Genomic DNA, 27,356 nt, shown 5'->3' on the forward strand with positions numbered 1-27,356 from the left:
AACTCACCTTTGGGTGAAGGGGCATTCATACTGCCGGCAAATTGTGAAATGAAATTCAAGTAAACCCTCGTGACTACTCCTCCCCTCTCCCTTCACACTGAAACAACATCAGAGCTATCTGCCAGTGGTGCTTAAATGCTTGTGTTTTCCACATCACAGAGGCAGGAGTTTTGGAGCCCCTGATTCCTGTACTTACACACCTCTGGAAATCAGCATAAACATGTCAGCTGGCTACCAATGTGATTAAGATGTGCCTCCACTTGGCAATTTTTCCTTTGAAACAAAGCACAGGCTTTCATTTGTTAAGTGAAAATTCCCCGGTGGAAACCCCTCTCGCTTTCCCTCCCATTTCTGACCCCATATTGGGCACTTTAATCTAATTTTGGTTTGAGGTTTTAAAATCTGAAGGCTGCCTCTGAAGATCACTGAGGGAAAAGAAATCACTGGGAGGAACACCACACTTTGAACTGAACGTCCCTGGCACAATGCATATTGGAAAAAACACTAAGAGCATTTCCCAATCAATGTAGCCGTATTTTTCACACCCAGTTAGAAGAAATGGAAACCTGTGGTAAATAATGCTGCTTTGCACAAGTCCAATTTCCCTAAATGATAAATTGCCTAATTATTTTGGATGTAGAGTCTTTCCCAAGTTCTTTATCCTTTTCTTTGTAGTCACTGTCTGCAGAACAAGAGCATTTGACTGTTACTAATTAGTGAGAGAGAAAGATGCAGGACACTTAGTAAATTCACTTCCCTTTAAATCCATCTTACAGTTATTTTTTCCCATCACAGAAAAAAAAAGTAATAATTTATTTAAAAGCTGCTCTGCTGGAAGAAATTTTTTCTCCATGACTACTCTATGATATTAAAACAGTCAGCTTTTGTTTTTTACATTCTCCAGAACGCCAAAAGATTAAAGGCACAGCAAGGTTAGATTAACACCTTGAAATTATCTGTAAGGTTCTCTACTTATCAGGCTATTAAATCTTCATTCCTCACTGCACAAAACCTTCTTCATATTGTATCCTGAGTGCACACGAACTTGACGCATCTTGAAAACAAATTCCAAAAAGCAAAAGCTCTTAAAACTGTTTTGTTCCAGCTCACAATACAATGACTTTCTGACATCTTGTTACTTCCTTGTTCCTTCATGTAGATCAACAACAGCAGCAAGGGACTGTGGATAATTGCCCAACGTTCGGAACTTTTTCACTTATTCTCAATTTTCTCCTTTAAATGTGAAGTGTGACTAGGAGTATTGAGAAAGATATTAAAAGTTTATTCAAAATTTCTATTGCACCAGAAGGTCAAGGTCATTTTAATGCATTCCTTCTTTTGACCTGAGGGTGTGTTAAGCATAAATAAGTAAATAAATAAATAAAAAGCATTATGGTTTTTTTTCTCCATTTATTAACAGAAACTTTTCTGAAATTCAATTTTTGTTTAAGATGCATGTAAAATCAAAATGTTTTACATATAAAATAATATGAATATTTTGTCCAATTCTGAAAGCACAGATTTCATACAGGTGGAAAGTATTGAGTCAACAGTACTAAAGAATGAATTCTTCTGCTTGCACAATGTGCCTTAATGCGCTATGCCTCAGTGGCAGCCAGGAAGGATAATTCCTAGGACTGAGAAAGTAACTGAGTTTTCAGTCTCATTACATCTGAGACCTGACTAAAGAAATTGCAGAATTTGGTACCAGTTATTAAATGAGTCTTCATTCAAGCACCTATTTATCCACTTGGTCCATACAAGCTATTGGCGTTTCTAGTGTATACGAGTTCCCAGTCTCCCCTGATCGAGGCCCCAAATGCCTATCTCAGCGGCTGCTACTGCAGTGAAATTCCACTTCTGACCAGCCCACTTCCATAGAAAGCATTTTGGGGCACTGACCAAAACATTCAAAATGTGACTAGTTACACTGATGTACAAGTTTTTTGGTTGCTTTAAAGGATTGGATTTTGGAAAAGACCCGCAACCTGTCTTTTGAAAACCAGACATCAAATTAGTTGGCAGTACTAGTGAAAAATTGGTATCATCCAGTTCTCTAAGACAGTAAAATCTATTAACTGCCGTGAAATGAACAGTCCTCAAATAGGATGTGTTTCCTACTTCTCTTTGTGTTTTCCTGACTACTCCCTCTGCACTAGTCTTGCTAGCTGGTTAAGTAAGGAAATGTTCACTCATATCACTGGAAGACCACTACATTTCTAGAGCAAGGGCACACCCAGAAATACTACTTTTTCTTTCTTTCCATATTAGAAGGGAAACATAAGATGAAGCAGGACAAACAATACAAAAGCCATCTCATGCTGATTAAAAGTAACACAAAAACACAGTTAGAACTGAAAATTATTTAAATAAATATGTGCTGCCAGGGTGGTAGAGAAAGAAAAAAAAAAAGAGGGGGGGAGGAGGTCACAAGAAGTTCATTCTACCAAGAACTGCTTTACATAATCATGAAATGCAAACTAGTTTCCATTCCTTCTGGCACAGGCTCATTCAGCCTTCACTTTGAATGCTTATTGACAAATAAATGGACTGGTTACTTCCTATTAATGCTACCTAATTTATGTACATACCTGGAGGAAAAATTCCATTTTGACCTCACATTCATACAAGCTAAGATCATTTTTAAGCTATGAATATGTTGAATACAAGTTTAATTTCTTCTTGGTTGCTGCTGGGGATTTGCTGTTTCTTAACAAATTAGGCATGTGTTCTCCTCAGCTCAGCTTTCGCACCTTATGCATATAATATGTGCAATTCAGGAATCTGTGCTGAACTTTCAGATGAAAGACCTTCTTTTCTTCAGCCATGATTCATTCTCTCCCTCCTCCTCTCTCTCATATGCAGGCATGTGCGCACACACAAAACTTGTTAGTCGTTTTTGCTTTATGAGCTGTTCCCCAGTACCTCTCCTTCTCTTCCTCTGCCCATGAAAAGCCCTTACCAAGAAAGTGATATTTGTTTTCACAAATCTCAAGAGTCACTATTGTCCTGACCCGGGAAAGTGCTATTGAAGCAAGATTTTATCCCTGAGTCTTGAAGGCATCTCAGTAGACAGGTCAGTGGAGATCCCTGCAGCAGACAAGGATGCCAGGGTTGGACCAACGTCTTCATCCCCTGAAGAATCTGCCTGTCAATCTGGGGACATGGAGGGATCTCATTCCAAATGGATGCTAACTAACATAGAGCTTGAAAATGCTTCTTTGTTTAGTTTAGTGTTTAATATTGCCTGGGAGACAAGTTCCTGCCTGATGAATGTGATTGGCTGCTAATGCTGAGACACAGTGTGGGGTCCTGACACAGATGTCCAAGGCCACCTTCTCTCATTTGTAAGTTCTTTCAGGGCCAGATGGTTTGGTTTCTCTGATTTCTTGCATCTGAGGTTGTGCCTATGGCTGGCTGTCCTCCCTTTCATTACTAGGTTTTTACAATTCAGCAGCACGTACCTTATGGAAAACCTTTTAGTTCCTAACTTCCATGGGAAAAAAAAAATATATATTAGTATAATATCTTTCTGGACTTGACCCCTGCTTCACACAGAAAAAAACTCCTGAGTGCTAGACAGACTGCCATCCAAAGATCAGGCGCTTATACCCATGAAGGACATCCCCATTCCTGAGAAGTCATGCCATGCACACCTCTCTTCCTGCCATACGTAACTCCTCTGACAAGACTGGTGAGAATATGTCCCTCCCAAAGTCGTGGAGGGGGGTGATGCTATTTACTGTGGTTTGAGCTTATTTCCTTACTCACTTCTGCAAGGCTCAACAGCCCAGTGCAAAATTTGATCTACCAATTCTACCTGGAACTGTGCTCCACCCTGCAAATAACATTACCGATCTGTAGCTAAAAAGTTAACACTGATACTGGTAGTTAGCACTGATTAAACATTGATATTGGTATGAATTTGGTTTTCTCTGTCATAGAATCATAGAATCATTAAGGTTGGAAAAGACCTCTAAGATCATCGAGTCCAACCATCAACCCAACACCACCATGCCCACTAAACCATGTCCCTAAGTGCCTCATCTACTCGTCTTTTAAATACCTCCAGGGATGGGGACTCCACCACTTCCCTGGGCAGCCTGTTCCAATGCTTCACCACTCTTTCAGTAAAGAAATTTTTCCTTACATCCAATCTAAACCTCCCCTGGCGCAACTTGAGGCCATTTCCTCTCATCCTATCGCTTGTTACTTGGGAGAAGAGACCGACCCCCACCTCGCTACAACCTCCTTTCAGGTAGTTGTAGAGAGCGATGAGGTCTCCCCTCAGCCTCCTTTTCTCCAGGCTAAACAGTCCCAGTTCCCTCAGCCGCTCCTCATAAGACTTGTTCTCCAGACCCTTCACCAGCCTCGTTGCCCTTCTCTGGACACGCTCCAGCACCTCAATGTCCTTCTTGTAGTGAGGGGCCCAAAACTGAACACAGTATTCGAGGTGCGGCCTCACCAGTGCCAAGTACAGGGGCACGATCACTTCCCTGCTCCTGCTGGCCACACTATTTCTGATACAGGCCAGGATGCCATTGGCCTTCTTGGCCGCCTGGGCACACTGCCGGCTCATGTTCAGCCGGCTGTCGACCAGCACCCCCAGGTCCTTTTCTGCTGGGCAGCTTTCCAGCCACTCTTCCCCAAGCCTGTAGCGCTGCATGGGGTTGTTGTGGCCGAAGTGCGGGACCCGGCACTTGGCCTTGTTGAACCTCATACAGTTGGCCTCGGCCCATCGATCCAGCCTGTCCAGGTCCCTCTGCAGAGCCTTCCTACCCTCGAGCAGATCAACACTCCCACCCAACTTGGTGTCGTCTGCAAACTTACTGAGGGTGCACTCGATCCCCTCATCCAGATCATTGATAAAGATATTGAACAAGACCGGCCCCAAAACTGAGCCCTGGGGAACACCACTCGTGACCAGCCATCAACTGGATTTAACTCCATTCCCCCATGTCCCTGGGGGAAGCATGTTGATTGCCATATAATGTCCAGAGTGGTACACAGGAACAGTTGGGATACGAATCCTGAAGAAAACTGTAACCAGTTTCTTACTCAGCAGTGATGTTTTTCCTTAGATTAAAAGCAAATATGCTCTTTCCTCCATAAAAGCCTCAGATGGAGGTGGGGCAGAAGGAATAGAAAGACAGGGAAGATGCATCCTTCCCTTTATTTCCTCTTTAAACAAATTTGTCTAATCGCATTTAAAGTACTGTATTATTAACATCTTCACCATTAAATGTTCCATGTCACTAGAAAAATTTATTCTTTAACATGAACCCTGTAGCAGTGATAGTGGGTCAATTATTATGAGGATGGCAAAATACCAGGAAAAATCAGGGGTGAAAATGAGTATCTGTCTAGCATACATTACCTGAGACTCAGTTTTGCTCAAGAATACCGATAAGGCAGAGTCACTGAGCAACATGTGACACTGCAAGCAAAAGACAAATTAGTCTTTATAGGCAAGAGACTGATAAGCTTGAACTGAACAAATGGAAAAATAAAAGTTTTGTTTTTTTTTTTTACTTTGGTGAAGAGGGGTAAATGAACCCTGCAATGTCAACAACAACACCAAAAAGTTCCTTGAAATACGGGCACATTAATCATCTCAACAATACCTCATTCCAGGCCACATAGAATCATCAGGTCTCAGCTGTCAAAAGGATTTCCCCAGGAAAGAAATAAGTGTTTTTCATACCCAGGCTGTCTTTTTGGTAGGGTTCTTGGAAAAGTCAAGGGAGGGGGACAATGCCAAGATACTACTGGGGTTTAAGCTTGTCCCTGTAAGCTAACAGTAGACTTTTCAAAAAAGCAAAGCCAAAACATTCCCAAAAGACACCCTGGACTTACCAGCTGATCGGCTCAACTCTTTCCATATTATAAATAACCTGACTCTCCAGGAAGTGCTTATCTTTTTAAGAGGTACCTGTGGAGAGCCAAGACCTGTAGATACAGTGTAATAACTAAAAATACATGGTAAGCAAAAAGAATTGCTCTCGTGTGGCTCCTGTCTGGTCACACTCTTCCTGCTTGCCCGTGCTTCTTGCCAAAGGATGACTGTGGCTGCCTACAAACCACAGCTTCTGTAAAGCAGGAGCAAGCAACAGGGATCTTCCAGAAAGGCCTCCAGGACAACTTTTCTGGCTGGCTTCGTGAGAGTGCCTGGGACAGAAGGCAACCCGTGCAAAGAGATACCTGCTAAGGATTGCACAGTGAACAAACTGAGCCCAAGCTTTCCCCCTAGGTGCTTCCCCTCAGTGTTTGAGTCTAGGAACAGGCTTGTGGCAAAGTGGGCGAACACGAGGCAGGCTTGGGCTCAAGAGCTTTCTCAGGCTACCCCTCCTTATACAGCAGACACACAAATTGGTAAAGAGATCAAAGCCCCAAGTCTCAGAGGTCCTTAGGTGCTTGACAGTTAGGAAGAGTTAGGAACCAAAATAACCTCTGCCCAGGAAAAGTGACTTTGGGTCTCTTGAGTCCAAAGCCTTCATTCAAATCAGTAAATTCTAGATACTAAGAGAAGGGGGGAAATGCAGGGAAGGGCTTATTGTCTTCTCCTAACTTAGCGATCTTCAACCTGTATATACAGAAGTACCAGGAGACAAAGATAACTGATTTCAGACACTGAGCAATTGTGTGAAGAATTGCAGAAATATAACCTAACGACATTCAGTCTCTACATGTTTAAAAGCATCTTTTTATTTGTTAACAACAAAACTGATTGCTGACAGCTGACACTTGTGAATGATGTGAGGCTCTGCAGCATCTTCTTAAACAAATAAAGAAATCAAAGAGGATCATTTCCTTCAACAGAATAAAGAGCAACACCATACAATATTGCTTGTGCTTACTGGTTTTGTATGTTTTGTGCGTGTATGTGTATGCATGTGTAACAGTGACTCTCTTCTGTGGACTTTTTTCTGCAAACTATTTACAATTCAGTCTCCCTTGATAAATGCAAGCCTCCACTGTCAGCAATATTTGCTTAGTAAAGCTTAGTCTCTGTAGTTGCAAGCTTCTGAGAGCATAGTGCCTTGAGATACTGCATGAAAGGCACCAAACTCATGCAAATTGTTGTGGTAATTCCCTGACAGTGCCATCTCTCTGACTTTCACCTCTCATTTTTACTAATGCTCAGAGAAAGCAGTCTGTGCTACCAAGGAGATTCTCTGCATAAACAGCTTAAAAATCTAAAGTACTCAATCAGGCACAGAGACACCATAAAAATGGTCCTATCTCTCACTGCTCTCTGGGAATTTTATGGCAAGGGAAAACTTTGAAATGGCAAAATCTCTTTACAATAAGACATCTCCGTTAGACTGCAGAGATATTAGTGAAGGAGCTCTTCAATGCAAAGAACAGAATCATAAGCCAGTGTAAAATAGCATGACTCCACTCAAGTCAATGATGACGTGCCAAGTTACCCCAGATGAGCAACTGCCACACCCAGTATGTTTGATAAATTACAGTGCCAAAGTCATAAATAATAAAGGAGGAGCTCATGTATCAGTCCAGTTCAACCCGGCCCATTCACAACTGATAACTCACAGCTGTTGAAATGGAATTAAACTGTACCTTTTCATAAATGAAACTATGGATTGCAATGACTTTGGGCTGGCATCATTCAATATTATTGACATGAAGGAATACAGTTGAAACATAGTCTAGTCAACTTTTTCAATTAGAGATATTGAAAATATTCCTGGGCCATAGAACAATAGAAAAGCAAATATTTATGGGAACAGGAAGATTTCTTTCCACTAAAGAAAAACCTCTAAATCGCCATTTAAATGGTGAGAGAGTATGGCAGGACTTTGAAGTTTCTTTAAACTTTACGGGCTCTAGCCAGTGGTGAAAACGTTGGTAAGTCACACCAGCACTGAAGTTACGCTAGTGCTTTGTGTGGATATAAAATTGGATGGAGTAGAGACATGCTGGGGCTTATCCTGCTCTTCATTCCTCCCCACACTGATGTTTCTAAGTATCATATCAGCAGTGATAAATAAGAGCTGTACATGGCATTTTAAAAACAGAATAGAAAACCCAGTTGGTCTTGCAGTCTCCAATGAATGTTTTACAGTAATAGCTGCCCTTCATCTATTTACTTTTATTTACTACTCCTGACTCCTGCGCTCTCTTTCACCTTTGCCAGGGGTCCTGAAAGTATTCCTAGGCATTAGCAGCAAGGAAGAGCGAGCTGCTCCTCTGTCCTTCACCAGATCTCTTCTGGCTAGCCCAGAGCCCCTGCGGCCTTGCGTATCAGTGCAGCAACATGTCTCAGGTTCTGTAACTAGCACAAGGCCTTCAATGCAACTTTTTCTTGTGGCGCTTTAAGTAATGAGAGGTTTATGTAGATACAAGCTAACACCCAAAACTTCTAAGTACCGAGTCTTCCCATTTGTTAATGCAAGACACTGTTGTCTATTACTGAGAATGTGCAGTAAATTATTCCTGGAGCTGAGATTAGAATTCAGGGTGCTCCTTGCTCCAGATTTCTCTACGCTCGGCACCTTCAAGTATGCATTTCTTTATTACCTGGAGGCAGAGCAGTTCATTCTTATACCTCTTTTGCCCTCCTTAGCTGCCCCAAAGCATACTTGCTTTTCCTCCCTCAAGAAAATGACCTCATTTCAGTGGTTTAACCTGATCTGTTTACTTTGCAACAGATCAGGAGCACATACATAGCCCCTTACCACATTTCACCTAACTTATGAAAAGTTAACTTCAACACCTATGTTTTTGCAATCTATTTTGTGCCACTACTCTTCCTGTCTAAAATTGTGCAGCCCAGTAAAAGAAGAACAAGAACAACAACAACAACAAATTTGTAATTGTGAATGACTCAGGCTTGAGAGGAGGGAGAAGGGAGGGAGGGAGACAGACATTTAAATGATAAAATGGGAAAAGAGGTAAGAAAGAGAGACCTCATATTAAGGGAATCCCCAGCGTGGAAGATGCAGCAATTTTTCATGCCCTAAGCACTGTGGCTTAGGACAAAACACACAGAGCAGCTCAGAGTGCAGTGCGGCTCAGAAGCAAGTGTCCATCTGCTCAGAACGAATGCGTGCTGCACGCTTGCTACACTTCTGCTAAGCACACACACACAAAAAAAAATAAAAATCAACTTGCTTTTACAACAAAATAATCAGTCACAAGTGCAAAAACTGTTCATAAATACATGTCTTCTGAAGGGCTCTTAACAACTCCGCACAGCAATTGTTTTTGACTGAAAAGGAGAGGATGAAGACTATGGGTGTATTCCTTCTCACTTGGTTAATGTGGATAAAAACATCTCTTTCACAACTATATAGCCTCTAACAGTTTAAGGATGGTTAGCCACAAACCCTGTAAAAATAACCTGGTCTTGAAATAGCAACCTTTCCCCACCTCTCCCCGCCCCCCCCCCCCCCCCCCCCCCTCTTTTACTGGTATATACCAGGCTAGCTTCTCAGCTGATGCATATCATCATACCTGTACTAATACCAAACGTGCCAGTTTACAACCTTCTGAAGATCTGACCCTTCTCTGCTGTCCTGGAAACAGATCTGTGGTCTCTGCAGAAAGTAATATCCCTTTATACACACACAGATGTAGGCATCCTGCCCCCACTAGCTCATATTTAATTCTCTTTTCATCTTGTTTATTTTGTCTTCACGGTATCAAAGCAAGCTGCACACCCAGCAACAAGCTTGCAGCAAATAGGTGCATCTTATTTTCAGTGGATGGCTCTTCACAGGACACATACTACACCCCCAAGGGATTAATGAAGAGGGTCAGGTCAGAGTCTCTACAATTTTAATTTCAGTTCGTCTGTTAGAGGAATTATGCTCAAACTTGTCTTTCCCAGTGCAGCTGGCGCAGACACAGGGATTCACAGATAGAATGGGAAGATGCAGTGAGTGGTGACTACTGTCACCACTCAGTACCCTGTCTCTCTGCTTCCCCAGAGATGTTGAAAAGCTGTGCACTCCCTTTCCCTACACCCCAAAGATCCAGACAGACATGAAGAGGGCAATAATCTGCGTGTCCTGCCCTCTACAATAACCGAGGATAGAGGTTTCTTCTGCTTGCCAGACTCTGAAATGGGCCAGATGTCTCTTTTCACTTTCAGGGAAAGAGACATCATCAAGCCTCCACACTGAGCTATCAGCCAAGAGAAGACCTAAAAAGTCCTTTAGCAAACAGATGAGGAAGGTCCTGGAGGTAAAAAAAGAGGTGACAACCCATGACTCGCTCCAGGCAGTTTTCTGAGGACACTTGCCCGGAAGTGCCATTTCTACAGTGTATTCAGGCAATGTGGTGGAGAGAGGCAGAGAGGTCTCTGAAGACAGCTTTGAGACGAACTTGGCCGGACACAACACAGCAGTACAACATGGTCAGTTGGACCTGCCTCTCCTCTGGGCTCCTCACTCCCAGCACAGAGCTGGGGCTAGACCACTTCTAGTACCTAACCTCCTATTTCTGCACCACACCGCAGCAGCTTGCACCAAGTATCACAAGGATTTCTAACACAGCAGTGCCTTGGCTTTCTCCTGCCCCTTCACGCTGTCCCATTCTGCTAAGGTCACCACTGTGCAAGCAAGACAGATGAAGATCAGAGCAAACTCAGGGGTATCCTCAAGTACGACACCCAGAGCCACCAAAATACTGCTGTACGCCCAGATGGACCGACCTTGCTCTCCTTACTGGCTATCACAAGGTCACTGTCCTTTGAGTTTTTGACTGGTGTGCCAAAAAAACTGGAACTGCGCCTGTCATTTATAGCACCTTTTCTCAGATGGCTCTAACATGTCTTTATAAACTTTAGTAAATGAGTGTATAAATCACTCTGTCCACCGCCAAAGTACAGCCATCTCTGGGATGATACACAGCAGCTGCTGTAAAATCAGACCACAGCTCTACACCACAGATTAGGGCAATAAAACATGCTGCATGAGGCAACTGAAATGGTTGGAGCAAGGAAGGGGGACGTGGTGGAGAGCATTTTGTAGTTATAATTACCTGAGTATAAATTTGGCTGAGGGTACTGTGTTTAACACTTGCATATCTGCAAATCAAAGCAGTCTTCCACCACCTGTCAAAACAACCTGACTGTACCATTCTCCATGTTTTGGCCTTCTAAAGCCCTTCATTTCTGAAAATTGCAAAGCACCTTGATAAGAGCAAAGCTGATGTGCTGAGCACAAGCAATAACCTAATCAAATTTCTTAGCAACTGACTTGATAACTAACTGTGAGCCTGTAGCTGCTATGCCCCCTCCCTTCCTCTCCCTTGCATGACAACTGAACATAACATCTATATATTCCCAGTTTTAAAATAGCTTCTGCTCCTGTAACTTGCAAACCATTCACATAGATCTTATTTTCTAGGCTAAAAGTAGTTAATTACAGTCACTAAGGGGACTGAACTGCTGCATTCTTTTCATTATTCTGGGATGGGCTCCTTGAGCAGTGCATTGCCCCCCCTCAAATCATGAACTGTTTATAACAGGAAATCTTTTGAAGGATGGGGCTGCACAGATTAGATCTAAGAATTTCCTGGTATCAAGGACAGCAGATTAATAGTTATCCTTCTCTCCCTCTTCTCCTTGGCCATACAGCCATATATGCATCATCTAAAGCTAAACCTGAAAACTAGTAAAGTACGGGGAAGTGATTTGAAAGGTACTTCCAATCAATATATGACATGGGACAGCACGGTTTGGGATGAGGCCACCAGTTTGGGTTGAGGCACCACACAGACTGTGTACAGTGCTGACCTGCAAAAATAATTCATTTAATTTGAGTGCCATTTCTCTACACCAAGTTTTAACTTCTCTGCCACGAGTATCCTTAGCTCTACAACTTCTCCTAGATACTGCAAAGATCGAAATTATTAGCAAAATGTTCCTGTTAGAGAACCAAGAAAGTCAAGCATTATGCATTTGAATTGGATTATTATTGAAATACTACTAATAGTGGGTGAAAGCTCAGACAGACCATATAGAATCATAGAATCATAGAATCATTGAGGTTGGAAAAGACCTCTAAGATCATCGAGTCCAACCATCAACCCAACACCACCATGCCCACTAAACCATGTCCCTAAGTGCCTCATCTACTCGTCTTTTAAATACCTCCAGGGATGGGGACTCCACCACTTCCCTGGGCAGCCTGTTCCAATGTTTCACCACTCTTTCAGTACAGAAATTTTTCCTTACATCCAATCTAAACCTCCCCTGCCGCAACTTGAGGCCATTTCCTCTCGTCCTATCGCTTGTTACTTGGGAGAAGAGACCGACCCCCACCTCGCTACAACCTCCTTTCAGGTAGTTGTAGAGAGTGATATACAACATAGGGTCCATTTAGTTCTCTAGCTTGGATCAGGAGCACGCTCACATGCAAGTCTCTTGCACTGGTTCACACTGCAGTCTCCAAGTGCACAGCAAGGGCTCCTTTAACTGGAACTAAACCAGAAGATCGGTCCAATTGCTAAGCGGAATTTGGTACGCAGGGCCAGACTTGAACTAACCCAAAAGAAACTCCTGAGGTGTGTACAGAGTGCACCCAACAGTCCTCACTACCAACTGTGCTAGATGACGAACCTGTGTCTACAGGAGCACGCTACTTGTTAATGTAGACATAGCCATATACATGGTCTCCCTGTGTGAAATATCTGTAAGCAATCGGCCTGACTGCTTGCAGTCAGCTTTCTATGCACTTACATGGAAAAGTTTACTAATTCATATCCCCATCTACAGACAGATATGAATGACATCGCATATCTACCATATTGGATACCTCTCCCAGCAATTTCACTTCGGTTTCTTAGGCTGTCAGTTTTCAGGAACTGGTGAGGAGATGAACCGTATCTTCCTTGGGGCTGCAAAACAGGGGTTTCTTTGTGCAACTCTGCCACCAGTATTAACCAGTAAACTGCACATACTCCAGACCAAGTTGCACCTTCACACCTTTGCAGGCCTTAAGAAAGTCAGTTGAACTAACTGGACACAAGGGCATAATTAGGTCTGCTGTATTTGAATGAAACAAGTAAATACGCTTCAGTTGAAGTGTTGCAGAGCTAATAACCTAAGAATATAACCCAAGCTCTATAGGTTAGAACATAACACATCAACGGTTTCATTGTATTGAGTTAACTCACACCAGCGGTATGAAGCATGCACCGAGAAAAAGCTCTGTGGATCAGATTGCGCAGTCCTAACCTCCACTGCTGTCATCCATCTGCACCCTCAGAGCAAAAGCAATCTTAGACAGAAAACCACCATGCTCACAACCTTGTCATGCAAGACAAAAGAAGACATTTTCTGTGTACACAAATCCTGGCTTTTATGTTTGCACACGCAAAAGGAGGGAAATGGTAGCTTTTGAATGGGCACACTTTGCATAGTCAAGAATTTTCTATTACCAGCAAAGAAAATTATACAACTCTTTTCCTGTTCTGTAAGTACAACACAGAGGATGGAACGTGTAAAAAGTATGAAACTCCCAAAACTGTATAGTTAAGGATTTCAGCATGCAAATCCAGCAGCTAAAATCCTGCAAGACAGCCATGCCTGGTGTCATTTTATTCCTGTTAGCCTCATGATCCATTATAAAAGTGTTCATGAAAAGAAAAAGCCCCTCAAATCTGCGTTCTCATAACCAACAACTTGTGCGGAGTGTAGGGTGGAAGAATGGCTGCTGCATGGTCTGCTAGATATACAAAATATTGTCAACAGTTATCCAGGAAACATAAATGCCCTTGGTAAATACAGATAGCGAAGGAGAAGTAATTTGAACACAATATAAGAGAATTAGATATTGTGATTTTTTTCAAAGCGGACACATATATTCTGCTGCTGAAGAAAAAAAGTGAAGTATGAACATTTAAAGCAAAACTTTGCAGTTTATGGTTTGTAAGAACGCTGTTTATGTCCTTACAAAGATCAGTAAATAAAATTCACCACAAAAACAATAGAAGTATCTGGACAACAGGAAAAAATAGAAATGAGTAGTTTTAGAGTCTGGCGACAGCTAGTTTATTTCAATAATGTAAAATATTTGTAAAGGTTAAGCTTTCACTACGACACAAAGTTTCTGGACCATCTCTTCAGTCGCTGTAAAGTGACATTATTTAACAGTCTCCAAAAAAACCTAAACAATATAGATTAATTTTGAATTTTTGGCTGAAAATATCAATAAAATGTTAATATATGCATACATAACTGAGACAAATGGGGTCATGCAGGTGCCACAGTGGCATGATGACAGCACATTGCCTTGCTCCCTGCATGAAGCTCCACACCAGCACATCATACTCACGTGTTTTGCTGAGAACTCATCAACCTCCTGAAGCACCTTCTTCTGGCACTCTGGGTTGGTGGCTAGCAAGTATGTAGCAAAGGACAGTGTGCTAGTGGTGGTCTCGTACCCAGCGATCAGGAACAGGAAAGCTTGGCCTGCTATCTCATCCTCTGTTAAAGTCTTCTGAACCTTTTCAGATGGGGCCCTGCCAGCAAGAGGCGCTTCGTTCTGTCTGGAAGCGGCAGATGGACTGATCACATCAAAACACCCAGCTGCCAGGGAGTCAGCTGAGTCGCGAGCGTCGAGCATCCACTGAAGAAAATCTCTGCGCCTCTGCAGAATACAGGATGAGAAGAAGCACAAAGAATGGGTCACAGAGCAATGCCTTTACCCATGGGGGGATGGAAGGAGAGAGCTGTTTCCTATTTATACTGCCCACTTGGCTCCCACAGAATGGCCACCAGCCTTTCACCGAACGAGGAGACTTCTATAAATCATCTGGAAATGCCATCACTAAAAGCCGGTCACTGCTTTCTTCCCTGTGGGATGAGACTGATCTGCCCCCAATACATACCAGGTACATATTTTCACAGCAGATTGCTAATAGCCAGCTCCATACAGAGTTTCTTTCACCCTCAGGGTGAGTTTTTGGCACTTGCTGGCAGTAAGGGGATTGACATAGTCAATGCACGGTCCCATGTGCACCTGCCAAGTGGAAGTGGCACAACTCATGCTTGGAGGAGTTGGCCCACCTGCTTGGAGGCACCATCCTCATTTGTTCACATGGTCCAAAGCATGAAAGTCACCATTCTAGGTTTAGGGTTGCATCTACAATAATTTCTGTGCCAGCTTAACAAGACAGGACTAGAAAGTGATCTCAGTAAACTGGTGCATCTTTTTATGAGAAAGTACAGTTATGAACATTTGTACCAACATAGCATTTCTTAATTTTTTTTTTTTAAACATATTTGCAGAAATGCATTACAACAGTAAGCATTCCTCTACCATAAAACCTGTTTGGGCGGCTTGTCTTTGCAAAATGCCCACTGAATGATTCTACTGTTACGAAAACTGCTTTCTTTCATACTAGTTTCTGACAGAAAAACTCTAATAAAGCCAAAAGTTGCAACTGCCCTGCCACAGTCATCCTCCTCTAGTGTGATAGGATACCTCTGCTCTTTTATGTTCCTCTAGACTGGAGGAAACAAGACTTCACGCATACTTCAGCTGTGCATAGCTAAAAATCTCATTTAACTTTTCTAGGAAGGGCTTTATTCACATTCTGGGAGTCCATGTACTGCACAGCTCAGAGTCCAACTCTTTGGCATAGCCTACACTTCAGGGATTTTCCTGGTACATATATTTGGGTTAGGCCATTTTTTAAATTAAAAAAAAAAACACAGAACAGTCCAGTTCCAGTGTGTTCATTAGTGCGTGGATAAACTAGTCCAGTATAGCAATGAACTGCATCTGTAGAGATACTCCCTTTTATCCATAAGACTAGTCAGCATCACCTAAACTACCTTTATAACATAAAAATGTATAATTACATTCACCTTCAGCGGAGTTGTAACACTGTAACATACTATAGTTCAAATGGTATAACATTTGGTATGGTTCTGCATTCATCCTTCTCTAGCTGTGAATTTTCTTGTAAACAAACCCATTGCTCTCTGAGGGTTTGCAGTTCCCAGTCATGAGCTGTTAGCTGAGTCTGGTCTTATATTTAGAACAATACACTCTCTGGAGACCCTATAAGATGTTTCTCCAGCCTTAGACAAAATCAGGTCCTGGCCTTATACAAAGCATCTGGTTATTGCTGTGATAGTAAAGTAATAATCATAATGGCTAGTGAATAAAATTTCATTCATGAGTATTTTTGCTGAAAGCAAACTTAATGAATGCTAGCACAAGTGAATATTCCCAAGAATGTGCTCTGAAATGCCTCTGTGGCCATTTTGAGGAGCTCTTTTTATTACTCACATAATATATTTGGTTAGGAATTTAAAAGCTTGTCTTGTTGCAGAATCTGTTTATAAGGTCACCCTATCGAGAAACAACTAGATACCTTATCTGTGCCTTGTAATTTGTTCACAGGTGAGCGGGGGTTGCTAAGAGCAATGGCTTCATAAACAATCCTTACAAAAACAACATTCATTTGTAAAAACTACTTGAATAACAGTGGGGGGAAAAAAGCATAAAATTAGGAAGATGCAAGCTTTTTTCAAGATAATTCTACACTGCGGAAGGAGCTATATTTTAGCAAAGCTTCTCTTCCTTATGGTTCATTCTATTTCACTTTAGGCATCAGTGTAGAATGCAACATAAAAAATTGTCATCAACCCAAGCGAGAGAAAAGATTTCCAGGGTTATAACCAGTCATAACGAAACATATTTTTCTTCCGCACCATCAGGATAAAAAAATCACACTGACTCAAAAACCTAACAATGGCAATAGAAGCAAACACTAGCATAAAACCAAATATAATTGGATTGTTAAGTGCTGGAAATGAGGAAAAGGTATATCATGAAAATTCAAAGGGGTTTTCTCCACTTCGGTTGACAGCAGAAAAAAAAAAAGGCAGTTTTTTCAGTTTGACAACAGACCAGGTACTGACAGTGTCACTGCACAAAAACATTCTCTGGTCATCACATACAGCTGCTAGCTTCCTTTTTCCATCGGGGACATTTGTTTGATTTTCCTCACAAACAGCAGAAGCCCGTAACAGCCTCTATCCTGTCCTCTGACACTTGCATAGTTACGTTACAATGGCCTCAGAAACAAGTTCCCGCTTCAAAAGAACAGCGTGCCAATGCAACGGACTCTTGTTTTGCCCCTGTACAACACAGAGCCTATCATTAAGCCAATGAAAATTGAATGGAAAGCTACAATTTGAAAAAATCTAATTTGAATGCAGTATGGGACAGGGTGCATGTCTAACTCAGTGGTGACACAGACATCCCCTTTGAAATATATAATAAGGCAAGCCCCGCTTTCAGCTTCCCCAAGACAGACACCTTGCAATATATTTCCTGACACCAGTGTTCTGGGCCGTATCATTTCTCTCATTAGTCTCCTTAAACATCACCTGGCCATGCAGAGAAATCATTCTGCACAGAACCGTAACGAGCTATGTGCTACACACTGGAAGAATAGAAGTGTGCTATACTGGGGAAGGCCAATCCGGCAGTATCTATCACCTCTCCTCAAATCACTGCTTTTAAGTTTTGCGACCGTCAGAAGGAGAGAGATGTATCGCTCACATGCGTGATGTATCATGACTTTTCTCACAGGAGGCAAGGATCCTGGGGGGGGCGGGGGATGTCTCCAGCTCTTTCCATCCTAAACAGGGAACTGTGTTTTCATATCTAAGACTGACGTACCAGCTGACCTGGCAAATTCGCCACTGCTTTGGGGATCCAGGGGACCCTTGCGTTATGCTTTTGGTAGAGAGATTGAGCCATTCAACTTCTCTGCAAGGTGAAGTCAAAAATTACTTAAGGAAAATTACCAAATGTATATCAGCTGGAATTTTTGTTCTTAATGCTGTGATTTCCATTGTGTTTTCTGCAAACTATACTCAAATTTTGTACCACTCAGATAGTTCAGCTCCCCATTTTGAGTTCAAAAGAACCCAGAACTACAAAAAGCAACTTAAAGATGAATCAAGGAACCAAACTAGATTACATGATCCGTTGGTATTCTGTAAAGCATTTGCTGTGGTGCAAAAGTCATACAAATGTGATGCTGCTAACATAATACCACTCACAATAAACTGTGCAGACGCTCCTAGCCTTTCTCAAATGCTCTGATGGCAGCTCACAAAAAGCAGAAGCTAAGCTTCAGAATCCTTATCTAACAGGTAGAAAGCTCACATCTCATATTATTTCAGTTTCATACAAACTTGTACAAACACTGCTATATTAGTTTATATCCAGGTCACTTTTTGTAAGTTTGATTTAGCAACCATCTTTTTAGGTGAGACAAACCTGTGTCACCCTGAAGTTATCAGTAAAGCACTGTGGTAGCTACCCAGATCCTTTTGAAAAAGCAGCACAAAATGCAGTCCCACTAAAACTACCATTTTGCCAAACTGCTTTGAAAGGCTCAAATTCAACCTCTCCCTAACACTTGCAGGTTTCATTTGGTTTCTCAGTGAAATCATAAAAAAGCCAGTCTCTCTGCCAATAGATCCAGTCCCAAAACATTTCAGAGAGATCGTCCTTTTGCCTTGTGCTTGAATCCAGAAGCTGGAATTAACTGGGAAGCCAGAGCTGACAGCCCTCAAATTTGTGCGTCTGAAGGTTGAGGGCATGGTGCTTTCATGGGTGATGCTCAGCTCTGGAAGGACCTGGAGTCTGTTGAACGGCAGGGTACAGCCATTGTTCGAGAGTGGCTGGGTGGCTTTCAGTCTGGCAGAAAAAACTCTTTTGTTTGCATTTGTTAACATCAGCTGGCGAAACCACTAATGTTTTTATTGTAAATGGGCTGAATGTCTGAGGGCAGGCACGTCTTACAAAGCTATATAACTTGCATTTAAAACCTGAGTAAATTTAAAGCAAAAAAAAATATTCACTGAGTGCCCACTTGGAAAGTGGAGCAGCCTTTTGCTAGCCTGGCCTGATTGTAACATTTGTAGTGAAACCCCAGACTGAGAAGATTTTGCATAACTTTGGACTTGTTCTGATATTTTCATACATTATCATCACTAAACTCCTATGCAAGTTTCTGGCAGTAGTTCACAGCAATGAGGGAGCACTGTGAGTCTTCAATGACACTGCATTTGATGTCAGAAGCCACAGCAATGCCTTTGCTTTCTACTTGAAAGAAAAAAGAAGTGTCCCTACAATAATGTTGCAAAAATGCTACATGAAATGCTGAGCAGGCCCAGAAGGGGCAGGTACATCAGCAAATTGATGAAAGCACCTGAACATGGAAAGTATTAAACATGGTAACAAAACATATCTTCTATATGCGACCAATGTTCTTTTAAAAAATAAAAATAAAAATACAAAAGTAAGTGTAAATTCAAGTATGACATGGATTTTATTGGCTGAGTTTGCCACTAAATCTGCAGAGTGGCCAATGTGAATTACTGGTTAAAGCACTGATCTCCACAGAAGCTGGGATGCTTAAAGCTGCACTCCCTTCTTTGCCTTTAAAACACAGTTATAACTGGTGCAGCTTCTCTGTCTGTAAAATCGGTACAACATGCATCCAATCTTGTAAAACCCCGTGAGGAAAAGCTAATGATGATCTCAGAAAACCCTTTAAGACCTAGGATGAAAACAGATTTACACAGACTCAGAGTTTAAGGCAAAAGCACCATCACATGGGGGAAAGAGGCCTGGAAGGAACTCAACAAGTTATCTATTCCATCCCCTTGCCATGAGGCAGCATCAGCCAAACCAACACTGACAGCTATTTGTCTAATCTGTTCTTAAAAACTCAGCCAAACTCCAGTTTGCCACAGCCTCCCCAGGCAGTCCACCCCAGCACTGAACCATTTTCATCACTGGAGAGGTTTCCCCTCCTCCCGTGAGTCACTGCGGATATTGCAGATCATTAGATTTCACCCAGCTACACCCATAACGTCTGAGGCTCCACGACCTGTACTTGTGTATGTCTCTCTCTCTCTATATATATATATATTACTTAGTAGGTCTTTAACAAAGGATGCTGATAACAGAAAAATCATACTGCTGAAAAATACAAAACTATTTTCATGTGGTAGTGCCTCCATTCATGAGGTGAGGGAGAAGAGTGCTCAGGTACTGCTGGTTTCTTCCTCAAAAATTTTGCATTTTTCTGACCTTCAAAATGCAAAGTTAAAGTAAGAGCATTAGTAATCTACAGAGGCATGGGCAAGCCTAATTCGACCTGAAAATAAAGCTGGGGGAAATTCTTAAAAACAAGATTTTGTCAGGCACCCATCTCCCTTCAGCTTAAACTGCTGCAAGTGACACTAGAGAGCTCACATCTTGAAAGACAACAGCCTCCTCCTCAAAATGTTCCCACACAGTCCAGGGATGAAAATTTATAAATTTGAACTTCAGATCTAATTGTTAGTGAATGAAGAGAGAGCAAAGAACTGTTTCTAGCTGAGACAAGCTAACATAGCTCTTTATGCCTTTTGTAGAAAGAGGCTGTTTTTAATCTCAAATGTGTGGACCTGTTGACTGTGAGCTGCAAAGATCCTAGCCGGAGGCCTAACTTGGCTGGAGTGGTATGTAGGATGAAGAGATGCTACAAGTACGGGAGAGAGAAAATAAGGCACACGCCTATTTGATTGTTTCATTAATTATGTGGGCCCACAGAGAAACCTATGGCTTGCCTAGAGAGCTGCAAACCCTTCCAGTAGTTCTTCAGTGTAAAACCAAGGGATTGCCTGCAGCCTGGTCCATTTACACCCCTAATGAACTGACGGTTGTCCCTGACTCTGGGGAGTTTCCTTCCAGGCCAAGCAGAATAAGCTGACTGTCTAAGAGAAGCACTAAGTTTCTCCATGAAATTCAGTCTAATGGCAAACGAGTGTCATGCACTTTGTGGCAGCTGGTTGGCATCTCTGCTGTGTTGGGCTGGCAGCCTCAGCCCAGAGCACAGCACAACCGTATAACCACCACAGCTCCCTCCATCGCATGCACGCGTGGGGAACGCTCAGAAAACAGCCCAAAATGCAATGGGTAGAGAGTCTCATCCAGCTTTCCCAATCCCTGCATCATGGTGAGCAAGAGACACTGACAGCAAATAACAGTGGACTGCAACCTCCTTATTCTGTATTTGCAAAACATTTAGGATAACAATACTCCGATAACGACTCCTGGCATTATCAGAGTACAAACAATAGATATTGGATTTGTGTGTGCAGTAGCTGAGCTTCTCCTGCCCCACACATGTTTTGCTGCTTGGAGGTGGAGGAGTGAGATTATCAGAATACACAGTGGACAAATACAGCAAGAGAAGAAGTAACGGGGTGCTGGAGAAGAAGAACAGCTTGGGCCGGGCCCCCCCATGCACGCCGGTGTGTGGAACAGGCACCGACTCCCAAACCAGCAGCACGCTGACCACCCTGCTGCACGCTGTATGCACGCATCCTCTCCCAAAGCTTATCTGGCCTCCCAGTAAACCATCCGACATTCCTCCCCTCCGCTATTTGCGGGAGGAAGGGAGGATGCAGGAAGGGAGTGTTTCAGGCTAAGTGTCTGACACCCAGAAGCTTGACCCTCTGCTGACACAAATTGCTGACTAAAGGCTGCTGTTGCTGGCAGCTCTCTGTTCCTTTTCTATTTGCCACAGATTATAATTGTATTTGCTTAAATTTAATTCCTGATTAATAATCAGTTCTGTTTTTAGCAGTTGCCTGACATTCAAGAAAATAGACAGGAATCTCATTATTGCTTCTTTATCCTTTGTTCTTCCTGCCCCATATGCTCTCTTTAACATGCTTGCAAAGCCCCACCACTCACTTTGAAGAGCCATCAGGACATTTTGGGGCCATCCTGGGAATTTACTGTTCACATCCTGTCCTCCCTCATCTCTCCCCATGGTTTGTTCAGGATCTTCTCTTTCTGCATCACATTACATATAGATTGTACACGTTTTGAGGGAAGGAAGACCTCATTATTCGGTTTTGCGATGGCCTTAAGTAATTCTGGGTAACTAAAAAAATACCTTTTTTTTTTAACTAAACTAATTATGGCTGAGACTGATATAAATGACGTACTGTTACAAAAAAGTACAGTTAATGTTATTTATGTTCTTTATTAACAATATGGAAAAAACGCTTGTCTTTTCTATTACTTCTCTGAGTAACCGCTCTCCACTGCTGGCGGGCAATCCTACCGCTGGCTTATCCATTCACGATCACACCTGCACCCTACATTAGGATTTATCCTGGATCTTCAGCTATATTAAACTGGCTTTTACCTATAGTACATAAATTGCCTCCACATCTGACTCTCCACTTGTGTGCATGAAGGGGTACAGGTTTCTAACGTGGTGGGTGAAAGCAGCATTGGGAAGGAAAGGATTATTTTCAGCTACCCAGTGACCAATAACAAATTGTGTTATCCTCCGCAGTTTCATGGATGCTCGGTTCAGTTATGGGTTTTATCCAATAGATGGCTCCTCAGTAGCAGGAAGGATTCTCCCCCTGCTTTCCTTTCCTTCACAGAGTTTCAATACGACTTTCTAATATTTACACAGCTATTATCTTGCAAATATAGGCATTTTGTGCACACTGATAAACACACAGAAGAAGCATGTGTGCATGAATTAAAGAACAAAAGAAAAATTAGATGGCATTTTATATATTTCATGCCACTTTGTCCTCTGCCAGTACAGGGATGCATGAAAAATGACAGTCAGGCAGCCCTGTGGTCTGGAATGCTTCCTAAAGTCAAAGTAAAAAAAATACAACTTCAGAAACACATGAATATTAACAGCATGCCAGAATACCAGCTGTCTTTCTCCCCCAAAATATGAGGACATCTCCCACATCCTACATATCCCTGACTGAGCAATACTTAAGCAACTTACAGGCATCATTACTCCTCTGTCAATGAAAGATTTTTCACAAGAAAAAAAAAATCCTATGTGTAATTATTGATATAATGAACCAGGAGAGCTCTGTGTAATTGGCAGGGTGCAAGTTAACATCATTATGAGTAATGCTGCCATTTCTGAGACGGGGAAAGTGAATATGCTTTTGTTGTTTTCCAGAAAAACATAATCAGAATAATAATAGCAAAACCCAAGACATTAATTACATTCAGACAAATCATGTTTATCCAATACACGCGCTTGTGACTTCTCTGAATCAGAAGAGCAGTTCCCAGTCATTTCTGTCCTGAGATCTACCTCGCATCTCACTCAGATCTTGTCAAGATCTTGTCAAACACCTGGCAGTAACCCCACTTTGGGGATTATGACCCTCCGGTCAGACCAGATGATCAAGTGAAAAGTGAAAACAGAACACCCACAATAAATAATAAATCTCATAGAAGCCAGACCATGGCTATTTAAATCCCCACGGCTTAACACTTCAATGGGGCACAACTATAAGCCCACTATACCTGCTGTTAGCATCTAAAATAATAACATTCCTAATAATAACCTTTATCCTTGAAATATTAAGCTGCTTTGAAAAGGGGGGGAAAGGTACCAGTTTACTATAAATATACATATAACTATATAGCATCTTAACATTAGCACAATTACAGCCATAATAACTGTCAAGAAAAAAATAAATGTTTCGTCCCAGTTCAAAGCTGAGCACAATCACTGCTTACATTTCAGTGCTCCAAAAGGACTCGCCTAATTCCATACCTCAAATCAGCTTTTTGCTAGCTAAAACTTGGAAAATTCGAACCAACTTGTGCTTTGCTTACTCCAAAATAACCTCAGCAGCATGCTTGATCGTGGGCTGTTACACTGTTGCTTCCCTTTACTCCTGAGCAGACACCCTAAAGAGCCCTCCAGCCCAATGGGTATTGTGCAGAGAAACAGCACATGTAAAGGTAGCCCCGTGCTCTGGTGACCCCTCAGCTGGCATAAGGGCCCTTTGCATGCCCAAAGAACAGCTGTGACATTGCTCTTAAACTGTGCAAGGAGCCGATTTAACCCCTGGCCAGTCCCAACACTGGTGAAACACAAAAGCTGCATCTTGCCTCCCGTCCCTCTCTCGGGATGCTGCAGCCAGCAGAACTTACCCAGACCCAAAGCCAAGCCTGCAGACTGTCACCCTCCTCCCCTTTTTAAGGGGCCAGGTTACAAACACGCGAAAATTCAGAGTTCGCAACTGAAACGCTGACAATAATTTTCACCGTGGAGGAGTTTAAAACAGGCAGCAGTGATATTCATTAAGCTGTTAATAATGGATTGTGGCACAAAGCAATTTATCAAGTTTCCATTGTAATTAAAATCACTGAATATTTGGGCACTTGCAATGCACCTAGCTCTCCCTGCTTCTGAAGCTTTACATTTTAATGTGAATTACGGCTCCTTCTCCCCAGAGACCTACTAAAAAGCTCATTTTAATTGGTATGTTTTTAATTGAGATTACATTGTTAAAAAGTGTACATTTCTGTTGAAGAGAGAAAGGAGGTGCTCGGCTCCCCTCTAGTCTCTGTCTCACTTAGATATAGCTTGCTTATCCCAGCGGGAGGGAAAAATGAAGGGTAGTCACTGCGAAGAAAGTGGAGAAAGCCCTGCACAGTCACAGGCTACGAAGCCAGGGCAAGGCTGCCACTGACTGCCGCAGATGCAGGATTTCCTGGGCGGATTTTCGGGGAGGGAGAGGAATTGCCGCAATCGTTCAGGCTGCTCTTTAGCAAAAGGCAGACGGAAGAACGCCATGCAGGGATTCCTGCCTCGCAGCCAGCTGACATCGAGGGCACATTTTAGAAAGCCTCTCCTCAAGGTTTCCAGTGACAGACAATCTGTCGCTTTCCATAATAAGTAACTCTAATGTTAAATTATCCTCAAAATCCAGATACTGTCATGAGCGGATGGGGTCTAGCGAAGGCCTCCAGCTCTGCTGCCTCCAGCAGGCAGGGGGTGGAGAGGCAGCCCCCGGGACAGCCTGGGCACGGTGGCAAGAAGAGAATTGCCCCGGCAAACAAAGTTGGTCACCTTTGTGCATTGAGATGGTCAGACTGACTTGCCACCAGGTTCAAAAGAAAAGCAACTTCATGCACTTGGCATCCAAATGCTGGCCACACAAATGGTTCTCCTGTTGGCAAGATGGGCTGTCGGTGTCTCTTACAAGTAGGAGTATGGATCTGCTAAGGTAAGTAGACACAAGAGAAAAGGGAGAAATATCAAAGGAGTGCAAAGTAGATACCAACAGTTGAGATAGATAGATCAAGGGAAAAACCTCCAGAGATCAAAACATGCCAACAGATGGACAAGACGGTTGAACCAGAATGAAATATCATGGAACGGCTTTTTCATAACTGCTTCTGAAAAGGTCATACTGTATATTGCAAAAAGAAGGCAGTGCGTGGGGCTGAGAGAGGTCACTGTAGGCAAATAGAGACACAGAGAGACTAACAGACAAATCTGAAGATCACATACTAGTACCGCAAGTGCTGCAACTCCCCTCCTAGTTCTGGGAGTAACTCAGGGAGGAAGAATGGTGAACCAATAACAGCTAAAAGAAAAAAAAAAAGGATGAAATATGAAAGACAACACTGAAAATGTTAAAACTTACCAAGAAAGGGAAAGCTCTGTTATTGCAATTAGGTCAGTAAATCTGTGATTTTTTTCTGAATTAAGAATTTAGATGCTACGCTCTGGTTACATATGTCAGAAGAAAGTCTGTTTGTAGAGGAAAAGTACCCAAACATGCTATTGCTCTGAACGGCAAGGTAAAATAAATACATACATAAAAACACCCAGTTTCATGATCTGTTGATCCCAGTCAACAGATCCCTTGCAGATTTAGATCAAGAGTAAGTAAAAGAAAAAAAAAGCTATGTAAATGAAGATTAGATCTTATATCCCACCTTGGCATTAAAGGCCACCACCCTGTTATGCAGAAAATTAATCTCCAGATGATTTCATTTTATGGCAAGATTCCCTTTGTTTGCTGATTTGAAAACCCCACGCCCTGGATGAAGACCAGATCACAGATTAAGCAGGAAAAAGGAAGGGCTTGCAGTGACCTAAAGTAGGATCTTCTGAGAAACTTGGGAGGGACAGACCGCAAGGGTAACGTACAGAAGAGACAAGGAACTGTAAGAGAGAGAAGTTACAAAAGAAAGGGAATGTGCACAACTTCAGGGTGACATCTTTTCCTTTCAGCCAAAGGGATGAATACCGAGACCGTACCATGAAGGAAAGCAAATGACAGGAAGTGGGAAAAGGCAAGTTGGAGAAGATTTACTTTATGCTGAGGGAATTGCAGACAGAAACTGTGCTTCCAAGCCTATAGGAAAATGACCCTGAAAGACAGATGGAACACTGCTTAGGCTGGATATTTTGCACAGATGAGAACATGCAACAGAAAGGCCAGATTACTTACTGATTTGGCATGGATCAACAGATATATGACTGCATCAGATTCTGCTCCGAGTGCTAGAAAAGAAAGGCAGCTGGAGATGCTTTACTCCCTTCCCAGAAAACAGATACCTTTTTCTCAGTCCTGGACATAGCAAAGTCTCATTGGTTTTGTGTAACTTCTGTGACCCAACACCCAGGAACATTTCCCCAAAGACACACAGTGACCCAACAGGTTGCAACAGCCTTGATCCAATTATTTTCTCTGATTGGAGTATCAGGAGAGATGCTAACTAACCAGGGGACAAACTTTATGTCTAAGGTCATGAAACAGCAGTATTTAGTACTAGGTATAAAAAGTATTAAAGCCTATGCCACATCCTCCTCAAACAGATGGCCTTTCAGAAAGGTTTAATCAGACATTGAAATGCATGCTGCGAATACTCATTACTAGCACAGGATCAGGCTGGGACAAGTGGCCAGCACTGACGTTATTGCCTACAGGGAATTACCACAGGCATAAACAGGATTTTCAATGTTTGAACTTCTCTCTGGATAACAAGCACAGGGCCCCCTTGCCATCATAAGGGAGGGTAAAGCAAAAAATTCATGATGGGGTGGGCCAGGTCTAGGTTGCAGAGGAGAAGCAAGAGACCCAGGCCCTTAGGAGGAACAACCACCTTTTTTTTTACTTCCTCATCCTCAGTTTTTCGCCTGTGCTGGTCAAGCCACCACAAAGCTCAATGACACAGGCCAGTGTTTTCTGGATCCCACCTTCAAAGCACAATGAGCTCTTGCTCTTCTTATTTTTATGGACACATAAAACAGAGCTGTGACTACTCCCTCCCCTTCAGTATCAAGAACAGGAAAAACAGGGTATAGCCACAACCACCAGCACCTAGAAGGAGGTGTAAGTAGGGCTGACCAAAAAAAAAAAAAAGACGACTTTTGATCTCCCCTTCAAGGATGGGGCGATTTCTTTGAAAAAGACAGGTTTGCCTTTTAATTCTTTCCTCCAGTTTTTCAGAGAAATTTTACTGCAAACATTACTTGAAAGAGTCCTCAAG

At 42.4% G+C, this 27,356-nt stretch overlaps 1 protein-coding gene across 3 annotated transcripts in view; it reads right to left on the reverse strand.

Moving 5' to 3' along the window:
• Positions 1 to 27,356, reverse strand: part of TBXAS1 (thromboxane A synthase 1) — a 252,781-nt gene that overhangs the window by 55,771 nt on the left and 169,654 nt on the right. For all 3 annotated transcript variants that reach the window (XM_076339807.1, XM_076339797.1, XM_076339816.1), the window contains one exon: positions 14,307 to 14,621. In XM_076339807.1, coding sequence (XP_076195922.1) covers positions 14,307 to 14,621 — 315 coding nt within the window. The remainder of the gene's footprint in view (positions 1 to 14,306; positions 14,622 to 27,356) is intronic.

The sequence above is a fragment of the Aptenodytes patagonicus genome, chromosome 1 (assembly GCF_965638725.1).
Source record: "Aptenodytes patagonicus chromosome 1, bAptPat1.pri.cur, whole genome shotgun sequence".
NCBI classification, from domain to species: Eukaryota; Metazoa; Chordata; class Aves; order Sphenisciformes; family Spheniscidae; genus Aptenodytes; species Aptenodytes patagonicus.